Raw genomic sequence first — 24958 nt, 5'->3', positions numbered from 1 at the left:
ATTGTTTGGTGTGGTGGTGAGTGATGGACATTTCCACTAAAAAATGGTTGTAAATGGTGGAATTTATACAAGTGATGACCACCCATACCCCCTAATAGTAAATAGTAAAATTAGAATAAATAATATAACAAAAAGCTCATGGCACCTGATGATTGTTATAATAACTAGCAATAAGACTCGCGCTCGTTGCGGCGCGGGTACATCGCAAACATCATATGAATTAGTCCAAACGTTATGTGATGCATTAACAATATGAAAACACGCGTTTCAACATATCTGATTTAACTCAATGTAATCTATATAAACATTGCGATTATATCAAAACATAAATTAAATCAGATGTATACCGTACGATCATAACATATTATATGTGACCTGAGACATAACGTAACAGGTATAACGGAAAAGATGACACGTACAATCAAAAGAGATTAATTAACGCAATTTCAAAAGGGAAAAAAGAAACCACAATTGACTCCACTCGTATTGAAACAAAATTTACAAAACATTTATAAAATAATCATGAAAACATATTTGACCTGACTCGTTTCCCAAAAGAGTTTACGTCAAAACATACACCATCTCGAGTTTATACGAAAATACATAAAAATATTCACATAAAAATGTTTTTTTTAAGATAACATATTATATTTAACCTGACTCGTTTACATAAAAAATTTACGCATACTGCAATTTAAGTCGCTTGCAAGTTACGTGAGAATATCCAATAATTAATTTCACCCAAGTCAATATAACAAAAGATTGTAATGTAAATTCTATAGTTCTGTAATTCCTACTGCTTTTCTAAATAAAAATTGTTAACTCCTACTCAAAATCCTACAATCCCCCTCCTGTCGAATCTCTCAAATAAGTTGAATCGGTCTATTAGTCGAGTTGGACTCAGTGGCGGATCTAAGATTCGCGCCAAGCCGTAACGTTTTAGAAATAAGCGGTAACGAAATCGAAAAACCGTCAAATTTTTCCAAAATTTACACTAATTTTACACTACCGCCGGAACGCCAAGCCGTAACGGACGCCACCCCTTACTATATGCTACATCCGCCCCTGGTTGGACTCATAATTGATTTTCAAAAATATTTTAAAAATTAAGTAAAGTAGTCATACCAAAAGTTACTTAAAAGTAAATTAAAACAAATGAAAGGTAAATCAATAAAAAATTGAATGAATTTTATGGATCTTATTAATTTTTTTTTTTGTTTCGAGTTTACGCTTTCCCTTGCTTCAAAAAACTATATTTTTCTATGTACGTATCAGTATAAATTCGAGTTGTTTTATGTTTACACGTATTTTTTTTCGTATTAGAAATGAGTCAGCTCAAATATAATACGTTTCCGTGCTTGTTTTATGTATGTTTCCAGTTGGTCTAAGTTTCGACATAAATTTTGTACCAAACCGAGGATGGTTATATATAATACATTTTCATTCGACGGTATAAATTCGAGGTACTCAACGTTTCGACCCCTAACAATGCAAGACGGGTAAAATTACAATTATATTATTGTTATATCTCTAAACTAAAAATCATATAATAAACTCCTTATGGTTACACATGTCAGTTATTTCTCAATATACGTTTTATGTAAAGCCGATTTACTTTGCGTTTTGATTCACCTACAATACTTATACATGTTACAATGAGTTAAACCGAATATGCTAAAATATGGATTTTGATATGATTAACGTGTGACATAACGATTGGACTAATGAATTCGATGTTTGCAACATGCTACTTAAATTGAAAAATCTATAAGTCTCTTCTGACCGGTTTTTTTTTTTTTTTTTTTAAGATCCTGAAAGGATTGTACCCCCAAATTTCATCACAAACCTCTGTTTCTTCTACTGCAACGAGATCTGTGATTCGAGTTCATTAATCATGGATCTGAATCCGGTACGTTTTCTGAATCTCTAATTTCTTTTAGGGTTAGAAGTAATTTTGTACGATTCACGTGTTAGGTTTTTGGTAGTTCGATCGAAACTTGTTAGGATAGATCTAGGGAAAATGTGTTGTGCCGTTGCAGTTGATTGCGCGTTTTGAGTGATTATGTTTAGTTGTGCATGCGATTGATACGTTTTGTAATGTGTACGGATGTTGTTGGAATCATGAAATGTGGTGTGGATGTTTGTTGTTTTGATTGTTTAGGGTTAGATGTTAGGTAGTTTTTGAACATTGGATGTGATTTGAGTAATGATTTCAATTTTCATAGAGGTTTTTCTATGTGCACATTGAGCACTACAAGTCTGCAAGAAGTGGCTTGGTTTCAAAAGTGTGAGGCGCACGCGCACCGAGGCGACAAGGTCGTGAGCCAAGAATCACACCTGTTTTTTTATATACCTTGTGTACACACTGCGCCTCACAGAGTCAGCTGCGAGCTGGCTTGCACCTGAGGCGCACTGTTTCAAACCCAGAGAATTGGTATTTGGTAATGGCTTATTGATGCTAAGTTGCATGTTGCTTTCTTTCAAGACAATGTTGTATTAGTGATTTTGCTGAGTGCATGATATATCATTTATAGGGAACTAGGATTATTAGTTGTTTGGAAATTTGGCTATTTTGTTAGATATTTGTTCTTATTATGTTGTTACACGTAATCATTGGCATTGCGTTGATTACTAACTTCATTGATCGATTAAACAATTTTTGCTCTTTATTAATGCCAAGAGCATAGTTACCTAATAGCGGTACGCTCCGGTATGAGTACACAGACCGGGTACGCGATTCGCTAGATTTGGTGTATTCAGTACGAAAGGGGGTTGGTTCATTTTGGTACGAACCAGTACGGTGTACCATGTATAACCGATATGGTGTTCCATGAAATCTGGTTCAATATATCAAAATCATTCAATAACATATAGAATATCAATCAATCATCATACTCAGTATATTCCTACCAATAGCAAAGCTAAGGTAGGGTCTGAGGAGGGTGAGATGTAGACAGCCTTACCTCTACCCTGTAGGAATAGAGAGTCTGTTTTCAATGAGACCCCCGGCTCGACAATAACATATAGAATATTATCAAATAAAAAACAGAAACATAGTCATAACATAAAAATCGGACACATAGTGATAACATAAAAGTTCTAAATTTCTGATCTAGTCGTGGCCTTTTTCCTTTCCCATTGTCAACGCATTCGTCCTCAAGATTTTCCCAAACCATTTCCTCCAAGCGAACATCCGAACCTTCAATATACAAGCTTTCGGGATTTATGTCCCACTTTTTGTGGGGACCTGATTTATAAGATTCGGAAAAACGGGACTAAAGTCTGATGTTCGAATGAATAAAAACAAGTTTGTTAGCCCTCTTGCAATTTAACGATTACGTTTAACAATATGAATGTAGGGGTATGTACTCTAGTTTTTCTCTCGGCCCAAAGAGCTACAAACGGGCTGAGAGAGTACTTTTCTTGCCACCTCTGCCAATTCTGGAGTCTCCGCCTCATGGGTAGCCCACCAATTGATTGTATCCATGTCACCGCATCGGCTTGCATTGGAATCCTATTATAAATTCCTTTCTTCATGTGGAATGTTGCAAATTGTTGATGTTGGAATTGTATCATTTTGTTGAATCTCTTCCTCTAAATCAACATAATTTTGTGTTTCACTGATGTGTGTTTCATTATCTCCTTGAGTATTACGTTTGCTAAACACCATGTTAGAATTAGAATATATGAGATCTAATTGAAATTGTAGTGTAGAAGTGTAGGATAAGAGGGGAACAAACTGGTGATGAAATTTGATAGAAATTGGAGGGTATCTATACTTGTTCTTGCCTATAAGATTTAATTACTTATGTGTGAAATTGATCTTGGTAATTGGAAATCACTAGTAATGTTACAGGGCCGTTAAAAAAGCAGTACTAGTAATGATAGGGGAAAGCCAACAGTAAGTTAATTTCCCTCCTACAATTATATATGGATCGCTGTACCTTGTCAATTTGGATCGCCATACCTTAGGGCTGTTCATGAGCCGAGCCGAGCCAGGGTAAGCTCGGGCTCGGCTCGATTATAAACTGAGCTGGCTCGGCTCGGATTTGAAACCGAGCTGAAAATCTAAGCTCGGGCTCGGCTTGGTTTTAAACCGAGCTGGCTCGGCTCGGCTTGGTTTGGCTCGATTTTATAAAGAAACATATAATATATAACTCTCAAAATTCAGTAGCCTAAAATATTATTCAATACTTCAAAAAAAAACATATTCAAAATAAGTTTATTCTAATACATTACAAGTTAAAATCATGTTTAACAACAAAAAAAAAGTTTTACAATTTCAATACAATATTAGTTCATTAGCAAGGTAATTAAGATTCAAATATGCCATGGATATCAAATTACAAGCCTAAATATGTATAAATAATAACAAGTTTTTTTGTAATATATTATAATGTATATAAAAATAAATATATTATGAAGAAAATAATCCGAACTAAGCCAAGTTGAGCTACCAAGCGAGCCAAACCGAGCCAACTCGGCTCGTTACGAGCCGAGCTGGCTCACTTTCTAACCGAGCTGAGCTTCGAACGAGCTAAATCCGAACGAGCTCCAAGCTGCGAGCTTTTTGGATAGCCCTACCATACCTTATCAATTTGGATCGCCGGACCTTATCAATCTGGATTGCCATACCTAATTAGCTCGGATCGCCATACCATGACGTTCCGGATAGGTAGCGACATAGTTATCAAAGGCGTGAAGCGCACTCAAGGCGCTTAGGCTCCGCTTAGGGCCTAGGCGATAGGCGCAAAAAAAGCGTGGGCCTGAGGGAAAAAAAGCGCACTTAAATAAAAAAAATAAAAAATTCATTAAAGCAATAAAGTACTTAAAACCAAAACAAAAATGTTCATACTCCATTTAAAAAGTCTCAGATAACAAAATACTCAAAACCAACATGTTAATATTCGAAAACAAATAGTTCATTAAAGTAATAAAAGAGTAAGCAAAAAAAAATACTGCAGTAAAGCCCTATAAATACTGCAGAAAAAGTGGAATTTACAAATTAATACAAACTGAATATTACTAAACGAGATTTTGATCTTTAGTGATATCATTTGTTAGTAAAATCCCTATAAATACTGCAGAAAAAGGGGATATTACGACTTAATAAAGAAATATTAAATATCAATAGGATTTAGGCTGCGCTAAAATTAGCTAGGAATCAAAGGCGCAATTACTGGGAATCGCCCAGAAAAAACGCCTAGGCGCCAAAAGCGCACGCTTTTGATAACTATGGGTAGCGAATGGTGATTGGGTACACCACGATCCAATACGTGGATCGTGGCTACCCTAGCGATTTGGGTAACTATGGATATGATGCCAAATTTTCAGATAGTAAAACCTACTTGCCACAATGTGAAAAAATACATTATTATTCACTGAACCCTGCCACAAATGTGAAAATATACATCATTATTCACTGAACCCTGATCGTATGACACATCTAATATTCTCTTGGCCATAGTTACCTAAATCGTAGGGTTGCAACGATCCACGTATTGGATCGTGGTGTACCCATTCGCTACCGATCCGAAACGTCCTGGTACGACGATCCGAGCTTATTAGGTACGTTGATCCAGATTGATATGGTCCGGTTATCCAGGTTGATAAGATCCGACGATCCAAATTGATAAGGTACGACGATCCATATATAATTTTAGGCGGGAAATTAGCTGACTGTTGGCTTTCCCCTATCATTACTAGTACTGCTTTTTTTAACGGCCTTGTAACGTTACTGATGATTTCCAATTACCAAGATTTATTTCACACATAAGTAATTAAATCCTATAGGCTAGAACAAGTGCAAATACCCTCCAATTTCATCACCAGTTTCTTCCCCTCTTCTCCTACACTTCTACACTACATTTTCAATTAGATCTCAGAGATTCTAATTTTAACATGGTGCTTGGCAAACGTAATTCTCAAGGAGATAGTGAAATACACATCAGTGAAACTAGAAAATTATGTTGATCTAGAGGAAGAGGTTCAACAGAGTGATCCAATTCCAACATCAACAATTTGCAACATTCCACATGAAGGAAAGAAATCATAGTAGGATTCCAACGCAAACCGATGTGGTGACAATGGATGCAATCGATTGGTGGGCCGGAGACTCCAGAGGTGGCAAACAAAGTATTCTCTCATGCAGTTAGTAGCTTTTCGGGCCGAGAGAAACTAGAGTACATACTCCTACATTCATAATGTCAAACGTAATCGTTTAAATTGCAAGTGGGCTGACAAACTTATTTTTATTCATTCGAACCACAGACTTCAGTCTCGTTTTTCCGAATCTTATAAATCAGGTCCCCACAAAAAGTGGGACATAAATCCCGAAAGCGCGTATATTGAAGGTTCGAGTGTTCACTTGGAGGATATGGCTTGGGAAAATCTTGAGGACGAAGGCGTTGACAATGGGAAAGGAAAAAGGCCATGACTAGATTAGAAATGTAGAACTTTTATGTTATCACTATGTTTCCGGGTTTAGGTAACTATGATCATATCTTTAGAAGAAAAGGTGGTGAGTGAATACAAATTTTGAATGTGAGTTTCAACATTCAGAACACCCACGGATATACAACCTATCTATTAATCTTTCATGATCTTAAAATTCTTCTGCATCTTTTCTGTGAGCTGAAGAATATGTCTGTATGTGTGATGATAAATTCATGTAGTAGATAACTGCCTCATCTTTCTGTAGAAATTAGAGTTCTTCTTTTTTTAATAATTATATATTTTATTTTGCTTCATGTATCATATACTTTTATATTAATATATGATATATTCTAAAGGGTGATTTTTTATGTTCAGCCTCCAGGAGAAAACTATGCAAACCCAAGGATATGCTTATTTCATGTGCTTTTCAAGGTCTAGTCTTTTGGGCTTATACGATTCCTTTTTTTCTTCTTACTACAAATCACTTTATATATTCTTTTTTGTGTTTAAGCAGGCTGGAGCGTTAGCGTTTTACATATTATCAGCCCTCTTTTTCGATAGTTTCGTCATAATATTTGTGGTTACTGTTCTTCTGTCTGCTCTTGATTTTTGGGTGGTGAAAAATGTCAGTGGTCGAATCTTAGTTGGTTTGAGGTGGTGGAATGAAATTGATGACAATGGCGAGAGTGTGTGGAAATTTGAATGCCTTGACCAAGAGGTGGGTATTTTCATTATTATTTATTTATTTATTTTTAAACCACAAATACAACCAATTTAACCGTCTCTACAGTATCTGTTTTCTTGATTTAAAAAGCGCAAGGCATGAGAATCAAATAAGCTTTATTTACAACCAAAAGCTGCACGTCTCTCATCTGTTTATGTATAAAACTATTTATCCAGTAAACCTTTCATAATTTCTCCATCCCTTAGGTTGCTTTTGCTTATAACCCCCTATACGCCCTAATTTTGAGCAATATTGACCCAAGTACACGAGGCTTGTCTTTTTTTCTTTGACGTGTTCTCCTTAGTGCCTCACGTATCAAGCGTGCCATTTAAAATCAAGCTTGTATTATGTATCTTATATGTTGTAACTTTTTTCTACAGTCGCTGGCTCGTATGAACAAAAAGGATTCATGGCTGTTCTGGTGGACTCTTTACTTGACTGTAAGTCAACTTCTACCCCCCTAATGAAAAATTATTTGAAGTGATCCAATTCATGGCTGAACATTTTTGATGTATTCAATTCATTTTTAGGCGGTTATATGGATCTTCTTTGGAATATTCTCTCTAATAAGGTTCCAAGCCGATTATCTCCTTGTCGTTGGAGTTTGCTTGACCCTCAGCATTGCAAATATAGTTGGCTTTACAAAATGCCGTAAAGGTACGTATACTCATATTTATAGATATTTAGATGTTTATTCTTGTATCACTTTTTTTTAAAGTTAAAATAAAAAATGAGTAAATTTTAGACTCACATAGCCCCCACAGTGTTTCTGCTTCTCTTTCTTGTTACTGACGTCTGAGCTCAATAAAGAAAATGGTGAATAGTTTTAAAGCCCTGATGTTTTATCTTAATTAGGTGGTGTTTGTTTTTCTAAAAAATATCTGCGCATGCTCTTCTGTCTGCGCCGTGCAGACCACGCACATACATTGCCATTGCAGACTGTTTGTTTTTCGAAGACGTTTCATTAAAAAACGCCGAGCTCTTCTTGGTGCAGACTTGGCCCGACCACTTCCAAGATCTTCTAAGGTCTGTAGAAGTTTATACACCACCACCCACCACCACCGTCCACCACCCACCACCCACCACCCACCACCGTCCACGTCCACCACCACCACCCACCGTCCACATCCACCACCCACCACCGTCGTCCACCGCCACCACCCACTTTCCACATCCACCACCCATCACCACCATCCACCACGACCACCCACCACCACTAGTTTATTTTAGAAGTCTACATACGTTAAAAAACAACCTTCTTCTTGTAGACTGCAGAGGTTTGGTCCACCTCTTCCTCTAAAGCTGTCTGCAGATGTGGTCCACAGACTGCAGACATAAATCGTTCGCATTAAAAGTACATGTTAGGCAACTTTTTGTAAGATGGTAAAAGACTCGATTGATTATTTTTGAATATTTCGGTTACAATATATAAAGATTACGAGTAACCCTAAAGACCTAACTAAGCCCGTGGGCCCATAATAATTTACTCTAATACTTTTGACCCATTTGACCCTTAAGTTTTTTTTGTTAATATGTTCATCATGCTATAGATGCCAAATAGCCCAAATCAACCCATTTGAATGCATATGCGTCGATATCGCTACATCTATAAGTAAGTTTGAAATCAAGGGCTAGCCTTGGAGCAACTGGTAATGTTAATCCTTTTCTGTAAGAGAGTTTAAAATAAACGCATTTTGTGAAAGCGATTTGTTTCATTTAATTGATAAGTACTAGGTTTGGATCATCAAAATCAAAAGTAGCGAAAGTAGGTGTTTGGGTGCGTGGTTTTAAGAGGTTTGGCCTGTGTCGGGACTCTGGTTTAAGAGATTTTCGGTTCAAAACTCCTTAGGGGTCACACCTGTTGGTGCAAAAACTTAGTTCGATACAAGCTGCTGGTAATCACGACAAAGGAAGTTAAAGAATGCCGTACATTATTCTGGAGGTGGAAAAGTGAGTGGGTTGTTAAGCGGGTCAACTTGGGTTGACCCACATACAATTTTGTTTATATTTTAAGCTTTGAGCTATTAGCAATATCATTACAATAACAATGTTAATCTGTTCGACCCTTGTGACCCTTATTTGAGATAATTATAAAACACAACCCAAGTTGACAGATTCATGGGTCAAAATTTTATGTGGTCAATCTTATTGCACTTTTATATATAATTACAAGCATCCTTTGTGGTTTATGTGGTATGGGTTCTGAAAATTTGTGTTGATTCAGATGCAAAGAAGCAGATTCAACAATTTGCCTCCCAGACTATCGCGAACCGGTTCTCATCTACAATACAATCTGCTTTTAGCGTGGTGTGATTTTGGTACATAAAGAACATGGTTTGTTATGTATGGCATTATTGAGTGTCAAAACTGTCGAGTGAGTCCTTGAATATTACCTATATTTTTATTCGTTTCAAACCAGATATCCTAACTTGCAAACATTTAAAATCGTGTAACGCTAACATGGCCCCTTTAAATTATTTATCTAAACATATCAAACGTGATGAGTACTTTCAGCTTGTGAACGTGCTTATCAGTAGTTGGTTGGCTGTAAAAAATGGTTAAACAAGTCAAAAAGGGTTGGCGGGTCGACTGTTTGACTTGTTTAATTAAACAAGTTGATGGGTCAACTTATTTAATTAATTAGGCTAAACAGGTTAACCCTGACACGACCCATTTAGGTATAAAGGTTAGATTCAACCCAGGACCTGTTTTTTTGTGTGATTCGGTTCATGTCCAAAATGCGACCCCTATGTATGTGTTTATACACTCATAACCGTTTCTAAGAACCACTTTGGTGGGGTGGTCAGGGGGTTTTCCCATAAGGGTTTCCTCTTGGGGAGGTCTCAGGTTTGATCCCTACAAATTGCAATCTGTACATAATGGGAGTAAGCACCACTCGGAAGAATTCGAATTGGGGCAAGGTTTGAGAGCTTGTTCTCGCCCCGAGGGAGTTAGTGGGCGTCTTCGGAGCCAGTTGCGCACTAACCGTTCAAAAAAGCAACCAAATATCATCAGTTTCTCACATTTCTCAACCACGTAACCTCTTTTACCAAAAAAAGTAAAATCTTATAAATTTTGTTTAACTATTTTATTAATCTAAGTCCAAAATCTTAGTTCGATAAAAACATTGAAATATACTCTTTCAGTTGAGTGCTACTTGTTAGTGTTAATGTTGATGCTTGAGATTTCTGTACTTAGAAATCAGTAGTAAATGTCTTTGTTTGTAAAGCATGAAACTACTATATCCAGTTTGAGATTTATCCAACCTAGGAGTATAACTCTTAGACCCAAACACCGAACATGCGTTGATTCAATGTACAAGTCATTAACAGAATATACCGTCGATCCAACATACAATAGCTTATGGCGTCTTACATGATCTCTAGTCAAGCTCATTACGTGGGTTGCATTTTGTTCAAGTAGAAGATTTGAAACCGAATAACATTGCCAAGTCAAAACTGGTTTGTTCCAACAAACTTGAAAAGAATACATACAAGTGTAATACAAGGTTGAGGTTACAAAGTAACAAATGAAACGTCAAAAACACATTAAGCACTTAACTTGTTAACCCGAAAGGAATCCATGACTCTACGAAGATCATTCTCCTCTTCGACAAACACATTTTCAGGCACTTGTAGTCTCAACTCGTATAACTGGTTGTTCTCAACTCCAAGTACCGATAGGTATCTCCTGTCCCATTCTTTACGCACTACTCGGTCTTGTGGCATAACCGCCAACTCATTGTTGCTTGCATATGACTTTATGTTCACCTGCAAATCAACAACCAAACCAAATCAAATGCCGAAGGTTTCACCATAGGTAGCAACCATGTCAGGTTGAATCAATGAACCCTAACACACGTATGACCCATTTATCTGAACTTGTTTTGGCCTATTATCTAACCTAATTTTGCCACCTCAAAATCATATATCCTTATTTTGAGGGTTGACAGCAACACGACCCGTTTAAGTCAAATTTTGTTTATTTTCAATTTTGCATATAATACTCTAAATTTGTGAATTTAAAAAAGAAGTACAAATGTATGTAAAATAATTACGTTTAAATTATGAAAGTCTATCCCAGTTTCTCTTTTAGTATTGGCATAAATTATTCAACCAATTTAAGTTATGACATAAAAAAACATTCTGATTTTTTTTTAAATAAAAGGGTTAACGGGTCAACCTGTACATTCGCTAGGTCAACCTGTTTAGCTAGACCCGAGACATGAACCCGTTTAAACTAAACCCAAACCAGCGATTTTGTGTTACATTCGTGCCACGTCATAAAATTCACACTACTGGTCTCAACCAATGTTAACGTCAACTTTGAGGTCAAAAGGACTAGCACCAAACTCATATCGCCACTAACCGAGTGCCTCTATTGCATATCCATATTGCTTACCAGATTTTCTTGTAATAAAAAAGATTCACGCATATACAATGTAATCACGAGACTTAAATTTTAAAAAATCCTACCTCAATTTGGTAGTACATCTTCCCATCATCCGCAATCCTAGATGAAGTAGAGAGAATACTTGATTCACGCCTCACACCAAGCCTAGTAGACATGAACTCGGTCAAATACTGCCTAAGAACCTTCTTTCCTGCTTCTTCTGGCGGACCCAAATCTTCCACACTCTTGTAACTTGACGATGAGGGTGATGATACCTCAACCGAGAGGTTCTCATCGAGTACAAACGGGTCTCTGAAGAATATGTCAGCATTCGCACCCCGAACTTGAATCCAATTTTTCGGATAATTGAACGAATACCCGTCAAACGTATCTATAAATTCCCTGAATTCTACAGATTGTTGAGCAAACGCGGCGTTTCCCTCAATTTGTGAGAATATGCAACCGGAAAGAATCACGGCCATCAAATTCCTTCTTGGGACTGCAAAAGCTTTAGTCTGATTCTATATTAGCAGAATAAAAAATTCAGATTCTCACAACATTATGATTTCGAACACACCACTTTGAGCATCGATATCTCATTCATCTTAGCTCTATTTTGGATACTTTTTGGCTAGGTATAAACCTCTCGGCAAGGAGATGACAAGCACATTATTTAATAAATAAAATAATAACTAAACATAGTTATTTGTGTCCAAAGTTGGTGAAAAACCATTTTTTCACTACTTTTTCCAACAAGATTCTGACGAAACTTTCAATTTAAACACAACACTTTGAGCATCGATATATCATTCATCCTCCATTTTGGATACTTTTTAGCTTGGTACAAAACTCTCGTCAAGGAGATCACAAGCACATTATTTAATAATAGTATCAAGAGTAAATTGCCAAAATCGTCCATGAGGTTTGGGCATGTTTGCCATTTACATCCAAAACAACTTTTTTGTAGCATATAATCCTTCATTTTTGGGATTTTTTTCCATTTTCATCCATACGTCTGACTTTTTTTGCCAAAATCGTCCCTGATATTTGAGATTTTTTGTCATTTTCATCCAAATGTTTGATAGAAAAAATAAAGTAAATTAGACATTTGGATGAAAATGGCAAAGAATCCCAAAAGTGAAGGACTATATGGTACAACAAAATTGTTTTGGATGAAAATGGCAAACATACTCAAACCTCAGGGACGATTTTGGCAATTTACTCTAATATCAATAATAACTACATATAAATATTTGTGTCCAAAGTTTATTAAGAACCATTTTTCACTATTTTTACCTACAAGAATCTCACAACACTTTCATGTCAAGCACACCACTTTGAGCATCGATGTCTCATTTGTCTAAGCTCCATTTTGGACACTTCTTAGCTCGTTGTGAACCTCTCATCAAGGAGATCGGAAACACACTACTTAACGCTTATATAACTTATAGCTACATATAATTATTCGTCTCCAAAGTTAGTGAAAACCGATTTTTTTCACTACTTTTCCCAACAAGATGCAGTAAGCATACCACCATAAACTCTACATTGACCAACTTCTATAGGTTCATAAAGTCAAATGCAGTTGTTAAACATATTTCTTTAACAAAAGCAATCAAATTCTACACTCAATTAAACTAGCATAATCTCTAAATACATTGAATGCAAAGAATATATATGATCATACTAGAACATATTTGACAATTTCATCAAACATACATCAATGATTTATTTATTTTTTATATTTAACTGTTAAAACCAATTAAACTTCATACAAACCACAAATTACGTCATAAAAATCTAAACAATATGAAACAAAAGATCTGAAATTAATAAGTAGGCAAAGAGACTCACGGATTGCAGGTTGCAAGAGATAGAAAAGCAGCAACTGGCGGAAGAAGACGGAGTGAGTACGGCAGCGGAAGAGAGGACCGGTGACCGGAAAACGGTGGCGACGGAGGTGGAAGGGGGTCTGAACCCCAGACAGTTAGCCATTGTGACATCCACCTGAAGTGGATTGAGTAGAGAGATAAAGACCATAAAGAATGCTCACATGTTTTTTTTTATTAGGAAAATTGGTATTTAATAAACCAACTTTAACCAGCTGGTAAATAATAATCCAACCTACAGAATTGGTATATAATAATCATACCTATCAACATGTTGGTACTCAATGAACTTCCGTTAATTTTTTTTAACTGAAGTTAGTTTTTAAGTTTTATTTATAACACAAACAGTCCATGTAGTTGTAATTTACTAGTTTTAACTATTTTATAAACCTCAAATTGAGGAAAAGGAGGATTTTCGAGTGGTTTTTTTGTTTCATAAAGTAGTTAAAACTAGTAAATTACAACTACAGGAACTGTTTGTGTAATAAATAAAACATAAAAACTAACTTCAGTTAAAAAAAATTAACGGAAGTTTATTGAGTACCAACATGTTCATAGGTGGGATTATTATTTACCAATTTTGAAGGTTGGATTATTATTTACCAACTGGTTAAAGGTTGGTTTATTAAATACCAATTTTCCTTTTTATTATTATCTTTTACTTATTTTATTAAAACTAGAATTACGACTCGCCACAATGCGGCGGGGATTCTTTAGTTATAACTAAGTCGATTTAGGATCCGCACATTATGTTGAACCTGTCAAACGGGAAAAAAATAGACGATGTAAAAACGTTCACCCACACACGCACGTTGCGTCGTGTCAACTCGCAAAATTTAGAATGAAACGTAAAACGTTAAACCAAAGACACACGTTGTGATGTGTTAAGCCACAAAATTTAGAACGAAGCATAAAGCGAAAAATTTGCGGAAATGAAAACTATAAAGGACCAAAGTTGTAAGTAAAAAAAGTTGTGAGGATAGATTGCAAAAGATAAAAAGTTTTGGGTTAAAAGTAAAACAAACAAATAGTTTTGTGTTATAAGTAATTTATGAAATAATTTTGGGTGAAAAGTAAAAAAATCAATTTTTTTTCAAAAAACCCCCAAAGCCAAGGTTATAACAACAATATGCATAACCATTTTTTCTTTATAAAAAACACCCCCGCGTTGCGGCGGGGGGCATAAAACCGTGTCAAATAGCATCAATGTTATACCATCGCCAACGACCACCAACACTGAATTTGCGGCGAAAAAATTAGACCGAAACGTAAAACATAGAAAATACTAACTAAGTCGATTTAAGACCCACAGACGAACTTGTCAAACATGAAAAAAATAGACGACGTAAAACGTTGAACTACACACGTACGTTGCATCTTATTAACTCGCAAAACTTAGAACGAAGCGTAAAACGGAACGTAAAAATGTTGAACCACACACGCACGTTGCGCCGTGTTAACTTGCAAAATCTAGAACGAAGCGTAAAACAAAAAATTTGCGGAATATGAAAAGTAGAGGAAAATTGAAAGTAAAAAAGTTATTTTAAACTGAAAAGATAAAAAGTTTTGGGTTAAAAGTTATACATCACATGCTTTTGGACTAAATGTATAAAATCAACTTTTTTTTTTTTGGAAAACTCTCCAAACATAATGTACAACTCCTAATGCATAAAAAAGTTGATAATTTATAATGTATAATGAGTAAAGTGTAAACTAATGAGTAAACTGCCATTTTGGTCTATATGGTTTGGGAACTTTTGCCACTGTAGTTCAAATCTCAAAGCTTTTAAATTTGGGTACCTATGGTTTTACTTTTATGGCCATTTTCGTCTAAAACTTAAAAAACCTCTTATTTGACTGTTAAAAGCTGTTTTTTTTTGTCTTTTTGTTCAGGGGCAATTTTGTCCATCTCAATTTATCATAACGTATTAATAAACTAAATTAATTATACATAATTCATTTAACCCCTATATAAACAGCATATTATATTCCCTCATTTAATCATCATCTTCCCCAAATTGAGATGAACAACCTTACCGCAGAGGTTTGGATTTAACAAGAAGGTTGATGATTAAATGAGGGAATATAATCTGCTGTTTATATAAGGGTTAAATGAATTATGTATAATTAATTTAGTTTATTAATATGTTATAATAAATTGAGATGGACAAAATTACCCCTTTATAAAAATTTATAAAAAGACAAAATAAACAGCTTTCAATAGTTAAATAAGAGCTTTTTTGAGTTTTGGACTAAAATGACAATAAAAGTGAAACCACAGGGACCCAGATTTAAAAGGTTTAAGATTTGGACTAAAATGACAAAAGTACCCAAACCACAAGGACCAAAACGCCAGTTTACTCTATTAAAATAGATAACATTACTGGTTTACAAACTCCTGTGTTACACGGTAATCGGTATGAATATCGAAAAAAATTGTACATAATAAATTTGTATATTATACTTATAAGTGAAATGACTTATTACATAAAAATATAAAAATAGTGAAATAAAACGAATTTATATTTATAACTATCTAAATATAATTTTTCGAAGTTTTTTACTACTCTCTTGAGTTACTATAATTCATCTTGTTATATACGGTTGTAATATACTACCGCTAAAAAATAAAAATAATGATGAACTGATTATATGTCTTTAAGTATTTTTAAAATAATATTCTAAATACTTTGATATAAATACTATTTTATGAAATAAGAATAAGAGTTAATTACTGTTTTCGTACCTGTGGTTTGTCAAAAAATACTATTTCAGTCCATTAGTTTAAAAATTGCAATTTCAGTCCCCATGGTTTCACTTCCGTAACCATTTCAGTCCACCTCCGTTAACCTCATCCATTTATTCTGTTAGGTACATGTGAATTGACCATAATGGCCTTATTAATAAAAAAAAAGATATCTAAATGAGTTAATTATTGTTTTCGTCCATGTGGTTTGTCAAAAATCATTGTATTAGTCCATTAGTTTAAAAATTGCGATGTGGTTTCACTTTCGTAACCATTTCAGTCCAGTCTCCTAACACCGTCTATTTTACCGTTAAGTTTTAATGAAATACCTAAATTACCCTTGTGTTAATTAAATATGGACTTATATGATTTTATTATTGGATTTATATGATTTTATTGTTGTATGACATATGGACTTAAATTGGATTGTAGGGTTTGACCCACCATGGCTTCAGTAGAAGTAGAAGCCTGGCACTATTTTTACATATATGGTTCCAAAATTTTAATTTTGGATTTTAGAATGCGAAAAATGTCCAGGTAAGCATTATTTTTCAAAGTTATTATGTTAATTGATGCTGCTAGAAGATATTAACTAGGGTAGGGTAATGGGTCGCCGGAAAGTAAAAGAGTGGTGTTGTGCTGCCGGAGAAGATGACCGGAAACTTTTGCCGGAAATGAGAGCAAGGATAGAGTGGGGTGGGGTAGCATGGGGTTGTGTTTTAAGAAGTGGGCCCTAGAATACAATCTTTTAAATTTCCATGGTTTTTTTATTTAATTAACACAAGGGTAATTTAGGTATTTTTTTTAAAAACGTAATGGTAAAATAGACGGTGTTAGGAGATTAGACTGGACATCCGAAAAACCTAAACCACACACCCCCAAAAACCTAAATTCACGCTCCCACCAAAAGCCTAACCCCCCTCCCAAAAAAAATCCCTAAAACTAAACGCTAAACATAAACCCAAAAAATAACCTAAGTCCCCCCACCCGCACCCCCACAAAAACCTTGTAAGACCCGTTCCAATTTAACATAAATATAGCATTAAAATACACATTTTATATCAAAAATGCAACTTAACAAAACTTTTTCATCCAAACTTTCATACATGTCATAATCTTTCTCCACCATATCTCTCTTGTTTTGAATCGGCTCTTCGTTTCCCTCGTAATAGTCGATCAATGCCAACAAGAGCTCGTTTGCTGTCGTATACTCTTCAAACATGTTACAATCATCAGTCGACAAGGACATAGTCAAAGCTGCATGAGCACGTCGATCTCGTTGGATCAGGGCCTTGTCTTCATCAGTGTACGTTGTGGGGTTGGTGTTCACAGTTCTCACATCACCTCGAATCACCATTAGTACGTGGGGTCCAACAGTGACCGATATCCATTGATTGTTGTCCGTGTATTCAAAGAAGGACTTGATACGGTTTTTCCAAGTTCCAAAATCGACCGAACCCTTCAATTTTGGTGGTCTTGTTGCAGTTCCGGTTTCTAGTTCAGCTTGTGCGATTGGATTGAGTTGATTTAGTGACATTTTGGTTTGTTTTAAAGTTAAAATTGCTAATCAGAGGTTAAATACACTGGGTCTCAGATTCTGGGTACAATTACGCCGATACACAGATCAACCACACCAAGACTAAGTCAAGTACGTCGAGAATAGTGATGATCTGGGAGCAACTACGCTGGGTCAACAACTTCGCTGATGAAACTTGAGATCCTGCACCGGCGAAATTAGCTAAATCCGTTGAGACAAACAACACACACGTTAGGTTGGCTAAGTACGCCGATCATCGTGATAAAAACGTTGTGGTTCTCCATCACTGACTTCGAAATCGCCTTCGATTTATTACAGTAACACTGTTTTGATACTGTGTCGCTGGCAATTAACAACTACGCTCGTATGTTACCGGCGTAATTGTCAAATACGCGATCTTCAAAGCAATTATGGTACGTTGAAATTTATCTACGCTACCTTCAAGTTTATCTACGCCCATCAGGGTTTTAACACGAACAAAAACCCTCTAATCACTCAAAAACGACCCAAAAACGACCCAAAAACCATGTTTCTTTGTACCAAAATGACCCAAATGTTTACCAAATCACTGATTAACAGCAACCTAACAATTAATCACACCAAATCAACCCATTTTAAGTCCAAAAATTTGAAAAACCTTGAAACTTTGAAAGCTTTTAAAAACCTTCAAAACATGAAAAATCTTAACAAAAGCACAAATAATCAAGAGCGCTAAGGCTCTGATACCAAATGGTAGATCCTAAATCAATCCGGATCACATTGGTTTGATTGTTTTGATCCAAACACTTATTGATTAGGTGTTTGAATATGTAAAAGTAAAAAAAAACGCAAAAGATGAAGATGAAGATCTTGGTTTGATGCTAACAACAAGTGTTGTATGAATTCCTAATTGATAAAGACGTTAACAAGCACCTAGAAATCGTAATAAGCACAAAAGTATCAAGAATATCACAACACAAGAGTTTTTCACCAAAGAAACTAGCCAAAACCTTAGCTAGAGTTTCATAACATTCCTTTATATAGACACTGATCACCTGGCGTAATTATTAATTACGCAAGGACTACAAATACGCCGAGTCAGGCTCAAAACTATCTAAACATAACACTTTTATCCCCTGAACTATCTAAAAGCTGATAAACATAACCAAAACTATCCAGAACTTTCTAAAACAAGTATCAACGATCTCAAAAGCTCTAACACGTTCAGAAGCCAAAAATTTGGCATTTTCCTATATTTGACCATTCAACATCCATACTTCCATATATTTATGTATTTGGTCCATCTCGTCCAATTTATCGAGAATATTTGAGAGTTGATTGTACCCGTATTGCCATATTATTTGTCTTGAATTTCCGAGGTGTTACAGTTCAATTAAATTCTTAATATCTTTCTACAACACTTGAAATAGAGTAATAATATTACATACAACAATATTGAAGTAACGCTATTTCGATTCGATTGTATTATCTACTCAGTAGTGTAATTATCATATTTAAGAAAAATGTTACCACATCCTTCTTTTTTTTCTTTCACCTCGTACACTTTGCCTATAAAAAATTACACACACACACACACACACACATATATATATATATATATATTGAAAGTGTAAAATACAATACCACTTAACGTACAATACGTACGATATAGTGAAATCGTATGTTGTAAAAAAACATGTTGGAAATCGCATGTTGGTTTTTTTGATGAAATCGCATGTTGTTTTTTTGTAGCAATTTCGCATGTTGGTAAATATGATGAAATCGCATGTTGATATATAAAGCAATTTCGCATGTTGGTTTTTCAGCATAAATCGAATGTTCAAAATTGAATTCACACCAGATCGGACGGCTGAGATGAGTGCGTACATATTGTACGATAAGAGATATTTTACGTTAACCTAACCCTTCATTATGCAAATACATTGATTCGATTGTTAATAATTTGGGGTGAAGAAAAAGAGAAATGTTATTTGGATGTTTTATCAAAGCCTACAGGTTGGAGAATATAGAACATTAGTTAGAGCTTCTCCAACTCCTTAATTGTGAGGCCTTTGGAATCCAAGGTGGCACTAAATTTTCAGATATCACCATTGTGATCCACGTTAGTGAGTGGTGTCTAAACCGACGTTAATGGGGGTTTGAAGGGTATGCCTTTACATCTATCTCTATTAACATTTCTCTTTTTCTTCACCCCAAAATTAGAATCAATGTATTTGCATAGTGTGTGTATATATATATAGAGTGGGGATTCTACGGAAAGTGTGTTTTTCCTAAAAAGTGTAAAAAGTCATAAAACACAATAATTTCGGGCATAAAACACACCTAAAACTCACAAATAATAGAATGAATATTACTAAAACACCATATTCAAACTCTAATAGTCCATAAAAACTTCAAACACACCATCGTAGAACTATGAATATAAAACACACAATGCTAAACAACATAAAACACAATAATATTTGTCATTCCACAATCAGAGCCTTAACATCTAAAACACAACACAAAACCCACATACATGATGTTTTAGTAATCTTCATCATATTATTTGTGGGTTTTTGGTGTGTTTTATGGTTTACATTACGGTGTTTTATGACTTTTTACACTTTTTAGGAAATTTGGACTTTCTGGCCAATTCCTATCCTATATATATATATATATATATATATATATATATAGATATATATGATTCGGTTTAATTAAGAATCACCACGAGTTGGGAGAACCATGAGAACTCTTACTTCTCATGCGAGTTGGGTCACCATTTTTTACACAAATGTATATAAAAACGTTATAAACACATCTGTAAAAAAAATTATCGAGTTGGTAGTTACACCTGATGTAAAAACAATTTACGCCTAATATAAATTTTGTTTACGAAGATATATTTTTTTTTACATCCGACATTTTATATTTTTTTTTTGCTGGAAAAGTGATTTTTTAAAGATTTTTGTGAATTATTTTTTTTTTTGAAAAACCACAATTTAGAAGCCCTAATTCTCATGGTTCTCATAACCTAAGTTGATTCTCATTTTACTTTTTCCCTATATTATATATATATATATATATATATATATATATATATATATATATATATATATATATATATATATATATATATATATATATATATATATATATATATAGGGAGCCGCTAGAATGAAAACCACCTCGAGTTGTAAGAACCGCGAGAACTACACCCCACGGAGGGGCGTTCGCCGCGATTTTTTTTACAAGTAGATGTGTGCATTATAAACACGGCCGTAAAAAATCACGGCGAACGCCCCTCCGTGGGGTGTAGTTTTTTACACCTCAAGTTTGGTGAAAAAAAAAAGAAAAAAGAAAAGAAATTAAAAAACACCAAACTTGAGGTGTAAAAAACTACACCCCACGGAGGGGCGTTCGCCGTGATTTTTTACGGCCGTGTTTATAATGCACACATCTACTTGTAAAAAAAAATCGCGGCGAACGCCCCTCCGTGGGGTGTAGTTCTCGCGGTTCTTACAACTCGAGGTGGTTTTCATTCTAGCGATCCCCTATATATATATATATATATATATAGGGGAAAGATAAAACGAAAACCCACTTGAGTTGAGTAAACTCAAAAAACCTTTGTCAAAACCCTGTATAACATTTTATTTTTTCAAAAAAAAATAGGAAATGTAATATGCATATATTTGAACATTTTTATAAAAGAAAAACAAAAAAATGCAGAGTAGTTTATTTTTAAAAAAATGTTAAAAATTTCATCTTACATAATATAAATGTCCAAAAAAATGCAACATACAAATTTTGAACATTTAAAAAAACTAGTAGGCGCTTTTTACATTTTTTTATAAAAAAGTTCAAGTACATCTATGTTACATTACAGGTTTTTTTTTTGAAAAAATAAAAATGTTACATAGGGTTTTCTTGGGTTTTCTCAACTCAAGTAGATTCCGTTAGGTTTTTTAGGTTTTGGGTGGTGTGTTGGATTTATATTGTTGTGTTTGCATTGGTTCTCGTAATAAATGTGGTTCTCGCATGAACCCTATCCCTCTCTCCCTCTATATATATATATATGTGTGTGTGTGTATATATATATATATATATATATATATATATATATATAGGTAGAGGATCCTGTAAAAAGTGTTTAAAGTGTGAGAAGTGTATTATAACACTATATATTATACTATATAACACCATATAAACACGTATAACAATATGTAACACCATATAATACCATATAAAACTCTGTAACACTATATATCATTATATAACAAATATAACACTATAGGTTGTCTGATAGCATGTCTATGATAGATGTACATTGTTATATTTGTTATATAATGATATATAGTGTTACATAGTGTTATATGGTATTATATGGTGTTACATATTGTTATACGGTGTTTATATGGTGTTATATAGTATTATATATAGTGTTATAATACACTTCTCACACTTCAGGCCCTTTTTACACTATCCTTACCCTATATATATATATATATATATATATATATATATATATATATATATATATATATATATATATATATATATATATATATATATATATATATATATATATATATATATATATATATATATATATATATATATAGGGGAGCGCTAAAATGAAAACCACCTCCAGTTGTAAGAACCATGAGAACCACTCTCAACCAATCAGGTTATGCCAACATAAAGGGTATGTTGGTCATTTACCACAAATGTCAAATCTTCCCTCTCTCCACAATTAAAGCAACTGGCTCTTTATATACTCTCTCCTCTCTCATTTATCACCATTTTTCATCTTCCTCAAAAAACCTCTGCACACTAAAACCACCATTTTCACCTACCTCAAAAATCCTCTCTTCCACTCCTGCACTCGCACACAATAGATCAGAGCCCTAGCTCTTATCGCCATCACCTTTTTCACCACCAGACTGTTGGACCAATCACTCACACCTTCCACTTCACACTTCAACCAATTCCAATCCGACGTCGTTCGCTTCTCCGGCAACGACGACGGTCCCGCTTCCGACGACGTCATTCGCTTCCGACGAACCCTTGACAGACCCCGCTGGGCCTCGATGATGATGGATATGCTGATATATGACGAGGGTCGAACGGTGACAACGAGAGACTGAGGAACATGTATGTATCTTTGTGTGATTTGGGGGTGGCTGTGGCGGGCGAGCAGAGAGAACAGCAGCAGCAACACCGTGGGCTCGGACAGGTGCTGGACGTCGGCGACGAAGCAGAGACGGAAGAAGGAGTCAACGTCTCCGGCGACCCCTCCGGTCGCTGTGTACTCCGACAGCCCCGATCTTCTTAACTTTCTCCGGTAAGTGTCGTTTCCTTTTAGGACTGTTTCGATTTGATTCAGTGTGATTATCAAACTGTTTAAACAAGTTTACAATGATTTCAGATTGGTTCAGTTGATTTCGATGTGTTGCTGATCGAGTGTAAACAGTTCAGTTGTTTGTATATCATTGCGGTGATGTGTTTTGAACAAGAATTGAGCCGATTCGATATGTTTCGAATTGAATTTTGTTCGTTCTAACTGATTTGATAAATTCTGTTTGAGTTTCGGTGCTGAATTGGTAATTTTCGATACAAATCTAAATATTTTGAACAGTTTTCATAGATAAAATCGGCTAAATCTAAGTCCACATCTGAATTGATGTTTTGTCGAGAATTGTTGATTCGATATGTTTCGGATCTGATGTATTAGTTTAGTTGAGTTGCTTCGGTTGATTTCGATCAACTTTGGTGTGTCATTTGAGTCTTTGAACTGATTTCGGATAAAAATTCAATCTTTCGGACTGCTTTTAATGAATCAGTATTATTATTAAGAGTTTCAAAGAATCAGAAATCTGATTTGTTTGCTGAATCGCATTTACAATTGATATTAAAGATCTTGTTTGTGTTTCGAGAAAGTAAAATCTGAATTGTTGTTGATATAAGGCTGCTGTAGTGTTAGTTATGTTTGATCGACTTAGGGTGCAGCGGCTTATGCTAGTTGTTGAAGGAATCGAAAATTAGAAACTTGATTGACGGTGTTATTTTTTATCATTCCGGACTGAATCAGATCAATTAAGGACTGTTTCGATTTGATTCAGTGTGATTATCAAACTGTTTAAACCGTTTTTTTCGAGATAGGCTTTGTTTTGATGTTGTTGGTTTTTAATATTCCCCCCTAGTCGATGATGATAACGATATATCTGAGACATCTCCCGAGTTTTGCGATTTCAGGGTGCGTTCGTTTTTGTGTAAAGAAGTTTTTGTAAAAAAAAAAGGTTAACCCGTAAACTTTTTAACGTAAAACATAAAAAACGTAAAACGTAAAAAGTTTTATGTAAAACGTAAAAAGTATTCACGTAAAACGTAAAAAGTTTTAAAGTTAACCGTAAAACGTAAAAAGTTTTACGTAAAAACGTAAAACGTAAAAAGTTTTTCGTAAAACGTAAAACGTAAAAAGTTTTACGTAAAACGTAAAAAGTTTTTTCGTAAAACGTAAAACGTAAAAAGTTTTTCGTAAAACATAAAACGTAAAAAGTTTTACGTAAAACGTAAAAAGTTTAACGTGAAACGTAAACTTTTTAACGTAAAACACAAAACGTAAAACGCAAAACGTAAAAAGTTTTACGTAAAACATAAAACGTAAAACGAAAAAAAACGTAAAAAGTTTTACGTAAAACGTAAAAGTAAAAAGTTTTAACGTAAATCGTAAAATGTAAAAACGACGTGTTAAAAATGTAAAAAACGTAAAAACGTAAAAAAAACGGCGCAGTAAAATGTAAAAAATTTAACGTAAAACGTAAAAATCGGTGCGGTAAAAAACGACGCTTGAAAAAGCCCGGCGTAAAAACGGCGCGTTAAAAAAACGACGCTTGGAAAAGCCCGGCGTGCAAAAACCGGAGCGCAAAAAAAAATTGTCTTCTTAAAAAAAAAACGGGCCGGTAAAAAACGACGCCTGAAAAAGCCGGGCGTAAAATCGGGGCGTAAACAAAACGGCTCTTCAAAACATTTTCTTAAAACAAAATCTTAAAAAAATTATTATAAAAATCTTATTTCAAAATATTCTTTTAAAAAAATTGTTTTTTAATAAAAAGTAATTAATGAATAGGACAAAAATGGCAATTAAATATAATATATATAAAAAGACAAAAAAGACAATTTTACTTAAATACCCTTTAACAATAAAATAATAAAGACATAATAAGACAAAAAGAATTTAATATTACTTT

The 24958-nt window shown here is 34.6% G+C and overlaps 2 protein-coding genes across 3 annotated transcripts; one reads left to right on the top strand and one right to left on the bottom strand.

Annotated features, from left to right (window-relative positions):
• Positions 1-1773: 1773 nt before the first annotated feature.
• LOC110877743 (Golgi apparatus membrane protein-like protein ECHIDNA) lies at positions 1774-9666 on the top strand. The gene is made up of 6 exons (XM_022125940.2): positions 1774-1909; positions 6811-6867; positions 6950-7153; positions 7540-7599; positions 7690-7816; positions 9384-9666. Exons 1-6 carry the CDS (start codon positions 1895-1897, stop codon positions 9470-9472), a joined length of 552 nt encoding a protein of 183 aa, XP_021981632.1. The 5' UTR covers positions 1774-1894; the 3' UTR covers positions 9473-9666.
• A 915-nt stretch (positions 9667-10581) lies between these two features.
• LOC110877741 (psbP domain-containing protein 1, chloroplastic) lies at positions 10582-13601 on the bottom strand. Of its 2 annotated transcripts, none has more exons than XM_022125938.2 (3): positions 13406-13601; positions 11635-12072; positions 10582-10929 (listed from the first exon to the last, which is right to left on the bottom strand). In XM_022125938.2, the coding sequence occupies exons 1-3, from the start codon at positions 13589-13591 to the stop codon at positions 10708-10710; spliced, it is 846 nt and encodes a 281-aa protein (XP_021981630.1). In that variant the 5' UTR covers positions 13592-13601; the 3' UTR covers positions 10582-10707. The 2 variants fall into 2 exon arrangements, with proteins under 2 accessions (XP_021981630.1, XP_021981631.1); XM_022125939.2 differs by having other exon boundaries at positions 11635-12066.
• Between the last annotated feature and the right edge of the window lie 11357 nt (positions 13602-24958).

This window comes from Helianthus annuus, chromosome 9, assembly GCF_002127325.2.
Source record: "Helianthus annuus cultivar XRQ/B chromosome 9, HanXRQr2.0-SUNRISE, whole genome shotgun sequence".
Taxonomy (NCBI): domain Eukaryota; kingdom Viridiplantae; phylum Streptophyta; class Magnoliopsida; order Asterales; family Asteraceae; genus Helianthus; species Helianthus annuus.
The sequence above is the reverse complement of the archived record's forward strand: the minus strand, read 5'-3'. Positions and strand labels throughout refer to the sequence as shown.

Coding starts and splice junctions, on each gene's coding strand:
- LOC110877743 (XM_022125940.2), top strand. Junction 7,600..7,689: donor GGTGGACTCTTTACTTGACT/GTAAGTCAACTT, acceptor ATTCATTTTTAG/GCGGTTATATGGATCTTCTT. Junction 7,817..9,383: donor CTTTACAAAATGCCGTAAAG/GTACGTATACTC, acceptor GTGTTGATTCAG/ATGCAAAGAAGCAGATTCAA.
- LOC110877741 (XM_022125938.2), bottom strand. CDS start 13,591: ATGGTCTTTATCTCTCTACTCAATCCACTTCAGGTGGATGTCACAATG. Junction 12,073..13,405: donor TCTCTTGCAACCTGCAATCC/GTGAGTCTCTTT, acceptor CTGCTAATATAG/AATCAGACTAAAGCTTTTGC. Junction 10,930..11,634: donor AGATGTACTACCAAATTGAG/GTAGGATTTTTT, acceptor GTTGATTTGCAG/GTGAACATAAAGTCATATGC.